This window comes from Diachasmimorpha longicaudata, chromosome 3 (assembly GCF_034640455.1).
Source record: "Diachasmimorpha longicaudata isolate KC_UGA_2023 chromosome 3, iyDiaLong2, whole genome shotgun sequence".
Lineage (NCBI taxonomy): Eukaryota > Metazoa > Arthropoda > Insecta > Hymenoptera > Braconidae > Diachasmimorpha > Diachasmimorpha longicaudata.
The window spans coordinates 12,226,268-12,240,676 of record NC_087227.1 but is presented as its reverse complement, the minus strand read 5'-3'; the positions used below and the strand labels follow the sequence as shown (position 1 = coordinate 12,240,676).

The following is a 14,409-nucleotide window of genomic DNA, read 5'->3' as shown; positions in this document are numbered from 1 at the left end:
ACTGTTGGAGAAAATTCTTTGAATGGCTTTGCTATGCTTCATAAACTTTATCAAGAATTTGATTATTGTTTTTTTTTTCATTACTTCTCTCTTTCACTGGGATAAAGGTTATTTGTTTCCATAGAATAGTGGGAAATTTATTAGTAAATTGAATGGAATTTCTAGAAACTGCTGTTTTCTCTTGAATTGTTTTTTATTAAGAGGTAAAAAATTGTTCTCATATGGTTGAAAAGAAAATACAGGAACACCAGTAAATAATATCGCGTCTCACCAAATTTTTACATTTCTGCTTTGTCGAATAAATTAAATAATTCTACAACTACCTTGTCTTACGCTATTCATTACTTAACGCTGGTGACGAATGATTATTTATGATTAACAAGTGAAAATATTCAGGTACATTAGAATTTACACCGATTTGGATTTACGGTGAGATCATGGGTTTCCATGAGTTCCCATTTGTATTTGATTCAGCTGTCGCTATTTGGGTGGAGAGGGCTTCTGGGGCTTGAAGCCTAGAGGCTTCTGGTTTGAAGAAATCGATTATAGGATGGTAGTTATAATTCACTCGTCTATTAGGCTCTTGATATTCATCGTCGAAAGCACCGTTGTGGAGGCTTGTCGAGGCGTCAGTTTCCTGGTCATTTTGTTGATCAAATCTGTTGAAAGTTTGATTTTAAAGGGCCATTATTTACAATATATTAATTAATAAGCATTTTTTTCCACTGAAATTTTGTCGTTGGATTTTAAATTTTTATCCTCAGTTTTTATAAAATCAGAATTCAGTGTTTTTTAAAATTTAATGAAGCGAAAAATCTTCATTACATTTCCCATAAGATTTTGAATACCATAAATTTTTCAATGTTAGCTTCATTTCGTCTTTATTTTTCATCAAATAAAAAACAATTTTACTGTTAAATGAATGCTTACCCATCATGAATGGCAGCTGACGACGTATCTGCTTCATCATCAGTTGACTCCCTCCTGTATGGTCTGACGGGCCTACCAGGTCTTTTGATAGCCTTCACAATAGGCCCCTTGTAACCAGGAGCTCTTGTATTAGGTGCATGCTGCTGAGGAAGCTTATCATAAGGTCTAGCATTAGCTGAAGAGTTAGGTTTTTTTTGCCTGTTTGGTTTAGCAGGCAGAGTGAAGCTAGGACGATGAGAGCTGCCAGCATCAGCAATGTTTTTAGTAATCCCTGGCGAAACTAAAAATTTATCTTTAAAATCCGATGGATACTCTAGATATGGAGGCAAGTCAGTGTTAATACCGAAATTGTTATCGAGATTAGATGGCTTGAATTTGTTAAAGTAGCTAGTAGGACGTTTGAAAGCATCATCCTCTCCCTGTTCAGTAGCAAAATCAGCCCCTGGGAATGTCTCCACGGGTGTGGGTCGCGGATCTTTCTGAATTGGTGGATAAAGCTCGGCATAACCCTGTACATGACAGCTGCAACACGAGGGGATTTTGAAGATGTCCATGTGGAGACCCAAGCTACTATCCCATGTCAGCAATCTGTGGTAATTATAGACCTGCATGCAGGAAGATCGATAGTTCTCGGATATGAATGAACAACTTGACTTTGGTGATCTGAAAGTCAATAAAACAGTTTGAATTGAAGGGGGAGTTGTATTTAACGCTTCAGTTGATACACAACGTGCGGGAAGTTGAATTGAAAATTCGTCGATGACTCAATTCGTTCCAGGTGAAAAAAAAAAACCGGTAGAATACTTTCGTATCAGTAAGATACTAATACTTACGAGCATTTCTCCAGGCGCAATGTTTGTGTGTGCTCAGCAGTGTTGACTATGTATTTCCAAACACCGGAAACAGCCCTGGCTAATTGAGGACGTGCATACATCACTTGGGATGGACATGTGAAACCCTCTTCAACATTATCAAAAGGTGATGATTGATCTGATCGTCTGGTTAATGAAATCGAGGGATTATTTTTTTTTTTCACTAGGTGTATTGATCATTTTTAAAAATCTTAGGCAAATTCGAAATCATTCCAATTTATTCAAAAAATTTCCTCTAAATAGGTTGGATTTGAAAAAAAAAAATATCAGAAGCTTCATCTAATAAATACTATATAGTGAATCGGAAAAATTTATATTACATGATTCAGTGATTAGTCAATATCTTTCGTAATATTTGTCAATGCTTTTTCGAACAAATTTTTCATTTATCAGTTTTTATTGTACTGCTGGTCTGAATAATTAGAAAGCCTGACCGTCTGAACGCAATCGATGATGTGATACACGATAAAATACTTTATAAAACATAAAATAATAATTCAAGTTTTATATCTAAACATAGTATATTGATATTTTTGGGAGTAAAGTATTTTCTGATTTATGTGAGTTTATTATCGGAGCTGGACGCCAGCGTTATAATAACATGAGTCAAGAAAAATTCAAGCTCCGCGTGGGACACGATATTTTATGCCTTTAGGGAGTGAACAGAATCGCACTTTTTAATTCCTTAAGGAATAAATCAAATTTAATTATCATCTAGGATAGTAATGAAAAACAGTTCGATAAATTGAAAACTTGTAGAGACTGGAAAAAATGAAGCAGGCACAGGTGAAAATTTCCTTGTTCAGCAACTTGCTTTCTACTTTTAACTAACGGCATTTCTATGAATTAAAATTTTTCAAGGTCTTTTTCTATTACTCTACCTTTTAATCTCGTTGTTCTCATATTTATTCTCGAATCTATTCTCAAAGTGACTCTCTACAGGTAAAACCTTTGCATAGTCGTTATCCCCATCCTGAGGACTGTAATCCGTTAGTAATGATAATACCATTTCCTTATTTCCTCGGAGACTTCTCATTATTGCTTCGCTATAAATTCAGAAATTTATTTAGAAAATCAAATGGAAAATTCGTTGATTTCATTGGACCAAATAGAATACTCACTGTGGATAATTAACTGCTTCTAGACAAACCGTTTTCGTAAAAAAGGTACAATCATTTTCAGTAGGTTGTCTGGCCTCCTTGACTTCCTGGGGCCTGCGGTTTGGTCTCTTCGATGAGCGAAGTGGCGCCTCTACTGTATACCATTGGAGAATTAATTTAACACTTCAAGGAGCATTAACTAGGAAAGTTTTATTTATACCTGGAAAAACATTCCTTCGATTCACAGTAGGGGGTCTTCTCGGTAGGCTTGGCCGATAGAAGGGCCTTCTACGACTTCCTAGACGCTGAAATCTCAGCTCCTGTGCCTATTCAAAAAATAAACGGAAAAATAGAACTTTTGGTTCGAATTTTGTTGATTCTGATTCATTCTGCTTATGATTTTCAAAATCAATATTCTCCATAATTTCACTGAAGCCATAACAGGACAAAAATTTTGGCTTTTTTCTGTTTTATTAATCGCGTCACGCAATATATGCCAGCAAAAATGACTCAACCCTATTTTCTCAAGTCACGCGCTGATTAAGGTCTAGAACAGCTCTTCCTCTATTTCAATGTGTGTTGAGTGGAAAAATACAGTCAATGGGCATGGTTAAATTCGATTATGGCGGAAATTCATGAATAAAAAAAATATATGTAATATGCAATTCAGATGAGTCTTCCCCCCCGGTGTTTTTTCTCATCATAGTCTATCCAAAATTGTGATAAATCAAGTTGTTAATTCCAGTGAATTATTTCCTCTGAATTTACCTCCGGAAGTATTTCTGCTATGTCTTCTTCGGTATCCATTGCGTCCCCGGTAATTATGCTGGCTATCGACACATTCGTGGGAAGGACTAACTCCCTGGTGCCGTTTTTACGGTTGCTCGTCTCTGATACGTCTTCTCTCACTGCCATTGCTCCCTTCTCGATGCCCGGCATTCCCTAAAATCAATTGTCAATAATTGTCAATTATCATCATTAATGAATGGATTAATGACACCCATGTAGGAAAAATTCTCGTATATGTACCATTGATGTAACTTCCTCAATGATCTCGGTTCGATTTTTCAAGCGCTCATCGCGAATCTTCAATGATGCAGAGATTTTCTCTGATCTTTGCTCCCCATCATCCAAGTAATCTTCCTCGAGATCTTCTACTCCATCATCCGCTGTCGCTATCGTGAACAACATCACAACAGCCTAGAAATCAAAGGCAATCTTATTAGATTCTCGTGAATTATGCTGGATATTATTGAGAAAATAATATGGGTTATCCTCCTTATTTGAATCCACATTTAAGCAGATGATTATTAACCAATTGATAGCCTCAATTAGATTTAACGAGGTGAAATTTCCGGATAGCTCCCCGGAAAACGACTTTCATAGCACTGACATTTATTACCGAAAGTGAGAGCTAACTTCGAATATCGTATCATTCGCGGTGAATACTTTAACGGTTAAATAAAATAAAAAATGGGAGAAAAGAAAATGAAATGACGGAAAGAAAGAAGCTAATTGAGAGTAAAAGCTGGTTGAAATGAGGCTGTAACAATTTGAATTTCATCGTTGATTCATTTGCTCTCTAATATTCACAAAAATGATTGTGAATCCTAATTGAAAGATGACCTATTAAATTTCTACTGTAGGATTTCACTGTTGACGTTTGTCAAATGCCATCTTGTCGATCTTCTTCCCCAATTCTTTTTCGGACGAAAAAAACCTCGGAACAACAACAAACTTTATGAAAACATTCTCATCTTCCTTATCTCAAAAAATGTACCATGAAAAAAAAGCCAATGAATCGTGAAAATAGTATCCGGTACTGATAGTATCCAAAGGTTATTATGTGAGATTATGGTGCTTACCAAAGTGGCAAAAAAAAACCACAGTATTCTCATCTTACTGCACTAAGAATAGTTTAACAATCACAAATAATCAATCACGTTCACTCAGGGCAATATTTAGGTAGAAAATAGCACGTGGAGTAATCGTGGCCGTGAATAACGCCACGCACACGTCGACTACTGAGCTCCGCTCGGAATATCAGACAGTGCGCATCAGCAAGAAACTGGTACTCACTTGAATCTTACCCACGTTTCGTTGCTCATACAAGTGAGCCTGACATTCACCTCCTCTCTTTTGCTCGTTAATTTTACGGTTACAGGTGTCCAGCGTATCTCTGTTTTTGTAGGTCAAAAATCGCTTGGGAACCGGCGATGAGGGGAAGTGTTCAAATGAGGAGGGGAGAAAGGAGGCGATTGGAATGGTCATGATCATCAAACTCATGAAATAAACATTTAAAAAGTGGGATTTTTTTTCTTAAATTATAAAAACTACACTGCGTACATGGAAGCTGAATTAAAAATTTTGTGAAGCTATCTGCATCGTCACCCGATACGAAAAGTAGTACAGATAATGTCAGATAGTGCAGAAAAGGGCGTTAAGGCGTATACAAGTGAAAGATAGGATAGTGCAAAGACTTTATCTCAGTCATGACCGCGAAAGCTGTCTTTAGTCTCGGTTTAGCTTCAGGTATTGAGGGGTGGGAGGCAAATAAGTCGGTCGCACTTCACTCAACCAGAGGTTAAACCCACAAATTTAAAAGAAAATAAATATTTAATATTTCAAACAACTGTCTGTTACAGAAAATGAATCAACACGTCATTAAATTGTAAAATCTTCCTCCGAGTCGTAAAATATTAATAATAATACCGCAATCCTTCCTGGGATTTATCAGCGTAAGATCTTAGAAGGATAGCAAGTGGAAAAAGAAAAGGAAGGAAAAAAACAATCATTTCGAAAGTTGTAGAAATCTTCTTTGTATTTTACTCTGTTCTCTGGTACAATTTGTCTTTAATTTCTTGTGCTTTTTTTTATCTTCAACTGGCCGGTGGTATAGATGGATCTTTAAAAAATCATGTCGAACAGTAAAGAAGGGTGTTCAGTTTGAAGACAGTTTTATCGCTCCATTCTGTCTCTCCTTTCCCTTCATTCAATTTTTCTTTTATTTTGTTAACTGTCTCGCAGTAACATTCAACACATGAAAACAGTGCGGTAGGTATAGCTGAGCAGGTGGGGATGGGGTACAAGGCAAGAAGACACACTGTCGTATAAACGATCCTACAACCGGCAAACAGAGTTTACTGATGCCAAGTGTACTTTGGTTATACCACAGTGGAGAATGCAATGCGAAGCGAAATGCAACCAAGCGGTATACTGTACAACTATAGCTCTTTTTTTTTACTTGCGAGAGTCAGTGAGGGAGTTACGAGTAGCTCTCCAAGATAAGCGAGGACACGCTTCTGCGTGAATCCGACAGGGGAGTGGGGCAGGTGGGGAATGCAGTCGCGTGTTTAACAAAGGTAGAAATCTCGCTTTCTGTGTCTTTTATACGTTGAGAAACATTGGTTTGATGTACATCTCACTTTGAGATTAGGATTTTCAATTATTAGGGGCGGAGAGGATTTGAGTAAGAAAGGCGGCATAACTAGGGGAGGGTGATTGCAGGTGTACTTGAATGTACATGAAGGGAAATATTGGATGATGATATTATTCTCACCTAAACTGCCAAACTAAAAATTAGCTCCTACATTATTTCTATCTGACATTTTCTGAACATTATCAAAATTATTTTTATATTTTTCTTAAATCGTGTTATGGTTGAACTTCGGCACTGGAACAGGTAGTTTTTTGCGTTTGAGGGGCCCCTGAATGTCAGCAACGCCCTATATGCGGAGAAAACTTCTTTATTTATTAAAAAAAATAGAAGGCCAACCCCGTTCTATTTTCTGTGAGAGAAATCAAGTTCCAATACCAAGGGAATGTTAAATTAAAAATTTACTTCAAATTTGTTACTAAATTCTAAATTTCACATTTCTGTGAAATCGATTAATTATATTCATTTAGAATTCAGAGCCCCACGCTATAAACTTTCTGTTAACATTGCGAGGGCTTTACCGTTAGTGAAGTTAGCCTGAATCCATGGAGGGCAGAATGATTGCCCGAAAATAAAAAATATAATTGAGTGAGACAGAGAGAGAGATAGAGAGAGAATAACGGAGTTGATTTTGAAATCGCTCACGGGGATATCACAGTAAGTATCCCTTTGATTTGATTAACGCCCATCCAATCCACTGGATAACTTATCCCGGATCACGCCATCCCATTTGCACGCGATAGTTCTATATTGAGACAATATGAATGGCATGAAGATACAATTTTAGGCTATTGAATGATCAACAGATTCTGAAAAATAAACTTCTTTTCTTTCAATTCTATAATAGTGGAAATAATGGGGATGAGGACAGGAACCTAGCGTGCGCGCAGTGAAAGCTGAAAATAGTTCTCTGATGTAGAAAAGTTTGACACACTTTAATGGACTAGCGATGTTTATGCAGCGTCACCTTAAGAGAGACCGATTGACATAATCATTCTGAGAATAATTTCCCATTGATATGAACCGTTAATAAACACTCATGTAAAAAATTTTCATCCTCATTTTACATTTTTTGAAACTACTCTAGTCTTTTGACTTTCCCATTTATCGGAAAAGTTATGTTTATTAAACCGATGAAGAAAAATTCAATAAGAGTTACAGAAAAAAAGTAACAGCAAAGTAAAATTAAATAAAAAAGTCCAGTTGAAACGAAAATTGTACGAATCGCCGAAAGTTCTGTAATTTTCACTAAATGTTTTGCTCCATAGACAGGCAAAATAAAAGGTTCAATTTTTTTATATAAAAATAAATCCTTTTTTTCTGAATGTCAATAAACTCTCAAGGGATTTTTTTTTACACATTTTAATCACGTCTTATCTGAAATATTCAGAAGAGTTTCGTCATTAATGTTATGGACACACGCTATATGAATCCTTAGTTCTATTTATGGATATTCTATTTTCTCTTAAAGTAAATAACTTTTCTCTAGAAATTATTATCGCGGTCGATTTTCTCGACACAGTCTTAATGAAATTCATTCACATTGCTGTCGATGCCCCCGGGATATTCACAGGAACCCTGCAATTTGTTCAACTGGCCGTATTTAATTGGCACACGTAGTAATACAAGGCGCTCTCAGCCATATACGAAGACACTGGATAACAAAACCGACGACAAAGTCACATGAAGGGGAGGGGCTTTAATTAATTTAATTAGCACGAGCGTTCGAAGGCGAGAGATTACAATCCAAATACACTACGAATACATATATGACCGAGCGACGACAGGATTGGATGGTGAACCTTGACGGCGACTTTAGGGAATTATTTACTTGGTCGACGGTTCAGATTCTCCACTGAGATAATACAGATTTCTCCTTATTTTAATTCAACTTATCTCCATTCATGGTTAGACAATTAATTGTACAATATCAGGCACAGTGCTCAGTAAACACATATTTTACACTCCATTGATTATTCATTTCACAGTTTTTTGTCTGTCCTTGATATAATAATATTTATTGATAAAACGTCATCTTATATTGATTGGAAGATAATCGTTCAATTATTTAGTTGTGATAGCTGCTTATAATGAAAATGGAAGCCAATTTTGTTCATCATAATCTAAATAAAATAGAAATAGGATTTATTAAGAAGAATGCATACAGATTATGATGTTTCTCATATTTATTTTTTTTCCTGAAGAATCGATCGAAATCATAATACTTGAAAGAAATATACTCTGTGAATTTTAATTTATTATGAATTAAATTTTAAAAATTAGTGTCTTTCCATTTCTTAAGAAATCTTAAGTTTATGGAATTTTCAATAAATTTTGAACTATTAATTTTATTTATAGTATAGGTAATTAATTTTTGGAACAATTTTTTTAACTCAAATTTTATTTATTGGACATGAGTTTAGAGTCAAATACCATTGAATTTGAAAATGATTCGACATTATAATCATATTTTGAAGTAAAAACTTGCTTATAATAAACTGACGAACGCAGAGTCCATTGATAATCCAATAACCAACATTAAACACGGAGAACAAATGAAAAAAAAGGACATTTGATATCACACCACTATGTTTGGTTCTTCCTAATGCATTATTGGAATTGGATTATCGCCCCAAGACGCGTCGAAAGACTAGAATGATTAAGAATAATCTTAATATTATACAGTAATGGAAATAAAATATATAAAACTTACAGGCTGGAGTGAAAACAATGCAATTTAAAAAAAAAACAATGACATTCTCATGCATTTTTTGATTGAATGGGAGTTAACAAATCATTGATACAATAAACATCTATTTACAAAGTTTATGCACGAGAACCACATGACAAGAGTAATATAATGATAATAAACGAATGGAACGATGAAAACGTGCCGTTCAGGCTACAGTGAAAACGATGGAGGATGATTCGAGAAAACTGACGAGAAATTAATAACTTGATACAATAGGCAAATTCCCCTCCCTCATCATCTCTTTTTTTGTACATCTTCAGCCTCATAAAATTTACTTATGAAAAAATTAAAGGTCATCTTGAAAAATGGCGCAAATATCACCTGATATACCACTTGAAGGACTAATACGCAAGAAAGAATACAAATATTTGCAGGCAATGAATTTCGCAATACAGGTCCAATAATTCATGTTGATGATTCTTAGGAATTTGTATAAAGTTGTCTAACTAGAGATATAAAACGATAAAATACGCATAAGCGTATAATATTTGCATAAAAATACAGCTGTCAGTAAATTTTTTGTTGACAATATTTAGAATATAATCCTCTTTGTGAGCAGTAACCAAAATATCGGAAATTTAGTCATTATAAATATTGAAATTTTAAAGATGAAAAATACTCAGTCCGCGCATTCAGAGGCAAAACTTTCAAGATCAACGTAGTGCCCATTCATATTATCCTCGAGTAACTGAGCAAGATCCCTTCTGAGTGTTTGAAACTCAGGCCGACGATCAGGATCGGCATGCCAACACCTGGCAATCACCCTGAAGAGCTCACTGCGGCAGTGTGAGGGCCTCTCCAGCCTATAGCCATTCTGTACGTTCCGCATGACCTCGCGCGCTGCCATGTCCGGGTACGGCGTGGAACCTGCAGAGAAAGCATCACCGTTACTTATTTACTTTTTTCCTCCCTCCTTGCCCCCCCCCACCCTTTTTTAACAACTGAGGGGGGAGAAACAACATCAGTATTATCATAAAATAACTTGTTCAAGTTGAGTCCAACACTTCCTGGATTAACCCCTATCTCTACATAAGACGCACTCGCTACCCATAATACTGATTTATTAAATTTACCTAAGGTTACGATTTCCCACATGAGTATGCCAAAACTCCATACATCTGTTTTTGTTGTGAATAGTGAATAAATCAGGGATTCTGGTGCCATCCATCTGATTGGTAGAGCATTTCTACCGTGTCTCGTCTCAATGCATTCACCATCCTCATTGGCAAATCTTGACATACCAAAGTCAGCTATTTTACAAAGTTTGTTGTGATCCACTAGGACATTCCGTGCTGCTAGATCGCGATGAATTATCTAGAATTGTGAATTCATTTTTTCCATGTTTATAGATCCAAGATAATTGGAAAAAAATGCTGAAAGGAAATAATGGAAATAGGAAAATACAGAAAATATATTATTTCATTTTCAGCGAATAAAAAAAGTTTACTCATTAAAGTTAGTGAGTTAAAGTTTCGAATGGGACCTAATTTTAAAAGGGTTTTCAAGAATGTACAGAATAAAAAAAGTAATTGCTAGAATTAAGTTAATGAATTTGGACAGTGTTAGTATAACTTAATCTAGTTTACTGATAAAGACATTAAAATTAATCGGAAAAATTCACACAATTCCTAAAATTTCATCCAAAGACAGACGTAAAAAACTTCGGCACGTAACATTGTAGCATAAAAATATTTCTTGGCACCAACACGATAAAAGTGTAAAGCGGAAGTACTTCAAGCCGCGAAGACTTCCATATTCACAAAAGCAGTAATGGCGTTTACAGTGGAGGACGAGCCCCATAATTATCTTAAATACTGGTCATGAGAAGTACCCGCAGTATTTCCTTACTTTTAGTAATAATTAAGTAATGCTGAGGGCTTTTATACTCTGTTGGAAAGAAAAAAAAATTGCGCACGATTTTTGACGGTCATTATGCAACACGTTAGGGTGAAAAATTGGTTGGAATTTTTTTTTTTTTTCCTTTGATTATGCATTTTTTCACTGTTCTCCGAGGCCGTTATTATATGCAAATACATCATCTATTTCCAACTAGCTTTGGCAGATACAGCACAACGATTAGTAAATATCTTCCCTCCGTCGTCTGGTAAATTGACTGTACATATTATTGAGGGATAAATAAACCACAAAAGATGATGAAAAAAAAATACTGGCATTAAATGAAAAAGTTGTGATTATAGAAGGTGTCAATGGGTTTGACGGAGACAGAAATGACTGCACCATAAAATACACTCACTATTTATTTGCCCATGTTTTTAGTGATTTCCTAGTCACTGAGGCGTATTAACATGAATGGAAATTTATGCTGGAATATATGACTTGCTGATGGTATTTAATAGCTACTATTGCAAATTCGTCGGTTAATGCTCAGGAGGATTAGACATATTGGTGAATTTATGCGAGGATTGTAATAAAAATTCCGAGAGGGATATAGAAAAAATCGGAGAGAATTTAGGGAGAAAAAATAATGAGTAAAACTATCAACTCCCCTAGAGACAACATTCCTGGATCATCCAATTAAAAATATTCATAAATGTAAATATTCGTTTCAGCCTATTCGAGTGAATCGTTTCAAACTTATTCTCTCCGTTCCTTTGTATACATACATGTATATGTACATACATATATCTGATCAAGTGGTGAAACAATTTAGTTTGAAATTTTATCTTTTCATTTCTCACACTCTAACTACATTTGTAAGACAGGTTCGTGCTTCGAGCAAGGATATTAACATAACATTTTTGCCGTTATTGGTGATATTTTTTTACTATTAGTTGCGGCCAAATGGGTGCAAGAGCTCTCATGGTAATGATCTTTTGTCTGGACTGGGTAGGAGACAATAATAAACCGTAAAGATGATAATGAAATAAAGTGGCGCCTTTTATACACTAATTTGCGTTTATCGTCATCGCTTGGTGGATTATTGCTACGTCGGCCTTGATGCCGATGCAGTCAGCGGGCAACAGTGTCGGCACACATTTTCGAGGAAGGATCAAAGTACGCCAGTTGGCCAGCGGCTTCAACGCAAATATATCTATGTATCCTCTCTTTTTCATCTTTTTTCCCTGAACATATTTTTTCCTATTCAACTTGTCCCTAAGTATACAAATGTTTAGCCATCGAATATCGCGGACCAAGGGAACCGGTACTCCCATATCAATTGTATTTCTGTTGATCGTTTTTATTTCTCAATCTTGAAGGTAAAGCGATTAGATCAAGAAAAAGACTAGGTGACTAATGGATTCTATTGAAAAAAAATTTAATCTAAATTCGAATACCGTTCTACTAAATTCTTATTCTCTTTCAGTTTCACTGGAATATCTAAGAATTTTAATATTCACCGAAGGGGAGCATTTCAAAGAATTCAGACAAATCAGGGATAAATGACTTTCTATATATCATTTAAAATGAACTGAAAATTTCCATTGAACAATGCTGATTGTTTTTTTAATGTACCTTTTTGGATGCGAGATACTCCATTCCTCTCGCAACACAATAACCAAAAACGGTGAGGTCTCGAGATGTGAGGGCTGCGGAATCCTCGCTGAAATTGTAGAAGTCCTGTCGGGTTCGGTGATCTCTCAAGTATGCCAGCAGCTTGCCATACATCACGTATTCCAGTATTAAGTAATGCGGCTCTAAAAGCATTCATAAGAATGAATAACAAATGTTTATACTACATCACGGAGTGAAAAGTTGTCTAGAACTACGTTTCAACTATTTTTATCTATACCAAGAAAATACAAGGAAAAATAAACCATGGATAATGTGAGAATCGTAAAACCAGAGGAGCGTCATATTGCAGTTTGACTCTGATATGATAAAAATGCGGCCTGTGAACAATGATTCTCCAACCAATAATGCGAATGCAATTTGTCAACTCAATGTGCGTCGTGCCTTATCGTTTGACGTTTTGAGTTATAAAATTCCACAGCACAATGTGCAACAGCAGCAGTAATAAATCAGAACAAAACATTATTGAGAAACACATAATGAATTTACAGTTGACATTGAGCTGACACTGCGCCCACAATTTCAAAATGATTATTTTTTAATAGGAGGTACGGTGGTAAGCCCCGTAAAATGTTATAAAACGAACGATCCTAGCCGGCATCTTAATCCTAAGCCCTTGCAGTCACTGACCAGATGTGCCTGGTGATACCAACAATTTCACCTCGAGGACTCGAAACATTCAATTTGCAATAAACTCCGGTCATTTTCAAAGTGGCTACTGCCATTTGAAAATCTTTACTGCTGAAAAAAGAATATGATAATGGAAACCTTGACCGGACACTGGATCGCCACTGTAGAAACTATTTTTATTTTATCACTTGTGCACTCGGCAGACAATTTTATAGAATTTCATGTTATGGTCCTTAATTAGTTCTCATGCTTTATGGAATGATTAATTTTTTAGATTTTAGAGACCATTGATTCACTTCTGATTGTGATAAACTTAATGTATTCCTCAATAGAACACGAGGAAATCTTTGAAAAAACAAAAACCAGTGGAAAAGGGTTCTTATGCAATTAATTATAATATTTCGTCTCAAGTAAATTTCCATATCAAATTTAATTGAATATTAATATTATTATTTTACGATTCTAACTCTCATATCAATCCATGCGAAAAAAGTAATAGAATTTTTTGCCATTTTCGAAAAATGCAAAATTTTCAATAATTATACAAAAAAAAATTAATTAACAGTTATCAGCAATGGATTATCGAAAAAAACAATGATTAAAAAGCAAAAAAAAAATTCGTGAATTAATTACGTCGGAATTTATATCAATGGATAAGGCTGAACGAGATTTATATTTGAAAAGAAATCAAAACTTAAATTTGTAGATTGCATTTGATTTATAAGGCTGCCACTTGGGAAGAAAAAAAAATTTACGACGTTGGATTTCTCTATTCACCGTTTCAATGCGTTAGAAAAAATAAATTTCTTTTTGAGGTCTTGAAGAAGTTGTGAATATTTCTAGTTACTAAGAAGAATTTATCATTCTTTTTTCTCCCGTACATATGTAACTCGGAGAAATGTTTAAAAGTCATAAATACATATAGCAGTGAAGTTTCTTGGGCAGGTTGAATGGCTGGGATGGGCTATTGTGTATTATATGGCGGAAAAAAATTACACGTTGTCCAGGCACACGACCCTACAATGAGCCCTGAGGTACCAAACAGGGCATTACCCTTAGTATTGCTATGGCCAGCAATAAGATTCAAAAGTACGATCTGGTCCTTGGTTAATTTTAGTCTAAGTCGGCGGCACAGTCACTCTGTTAATTCCCTCTAGA

General features: G+C 35.4%; 2 protein-coding genes and 1 long non-coding RNA gene across 10 annotated transcripts in view; 1 reads left to right on the top strand and 2 right to left on the bottom strand.

Annotated features, from left to right (window-relative positions):
- LOC135160878 (uncharacterized) overlaps window positions 1-14,409 on the top strand; it is a 64,378-nt gene that overhangs the window by 9,756 nt on the left and 40,213 nt on the right. The gene's annotated exons all lie outside the window — the stretch shown is intronic.
- Window positions 175-5,027, bottom strand: Nt1 (Neurotrophin 1). Of its 5 annotated transcripts, none has more exons than XM_064117971.1 (10): window positions 4,768-5,027; window positions 3,932-4,102; window positions 3,671-3,844; window positions 3,123-3,228; window positions 2,924-3,053; window positions 2,684-2,848; window positions 1,764-1,928; window positions 1,274-1,593; window positions 931-1,201; window positions 175-659 (listed from the first exon to the last, which is right to left on the bottom strand). In XM_064117971.1, exons 1-10 carry the CDS (start codon window positions 4,798-4,800, stop codon window positions 425-427), a joined length of 1,770 nt encoding a protein of 589 aa, XP_063974041.1. In that variant the 5' UTR covers window positions 4,801-5,027; the 3' UTR covers window positions 175-424. The 5 variants fall into 5 exon arrangements, with proteins under 5 accessions (XP_063974041.1, XP_063974039.1, XP_063974038.1 ...); XM_064117969.1 differs by having other exon boundaries at window positions 2,924-3,056; window positions 4,768-5,018; XM_064117968.1 differs by having other exon boundaries at window positions 931-1,210; window positions 2,924-3,056; window positions 4,768-5,017.
- The window catches only part of LOC135160874 (uncharacterized), a 64,054-nt gene continuing 58,366 nt past the window's right edge, over window positions 8,722-14,409 (bottom strand). For both annotated transcript variants that reach the window (XM_064117964.1, XM_064117965.1), the window contains exons 5-7: window positions 12,565-12,746; window positions 10,164-10,404; window positions 8,722-9,957 (exon numbers count right to left, since the gene is read on the bottom strand). In XM_064117964.1, the coding sequence (XP_063974034.1) occupies window positions 9,710-9,957; window positions 10,164-10,404; window positions 12,565-12,746 (671 nt within the window). In that variant the 3' untranslated portion in view covers window positions 8,722-9,709. The remainder of the gene's footprint in view (window positions 9,958-10,163; window positions 10,405-12,564; window positions 12,747-14,409) is intronic.

Excerpts from the sequence above, each read along its gene's own strand:
- Nt1 (XM_064117966.1), bottom strand. The coding sequence starts at position 4,800 with ATGAGAATACTGTGGTTTTTTTTTGCCACTTTG. Across the intron at positions 4,103-4,767 it reads GGTTTTTTTTTGCCACTTTG|GCTGTTGTGATGTTGTTCAC; the intron begins GTAAGCACCATA and ends TTTGATTTCTAG. Across the intron at positions 2,849-2,923 it reads GAAGCAGTTAATTATCCACA|CGAAGCAATAATGAGAAGTC; the intron begins GTGAGTATTCTA and ends CTGAATTTATAG.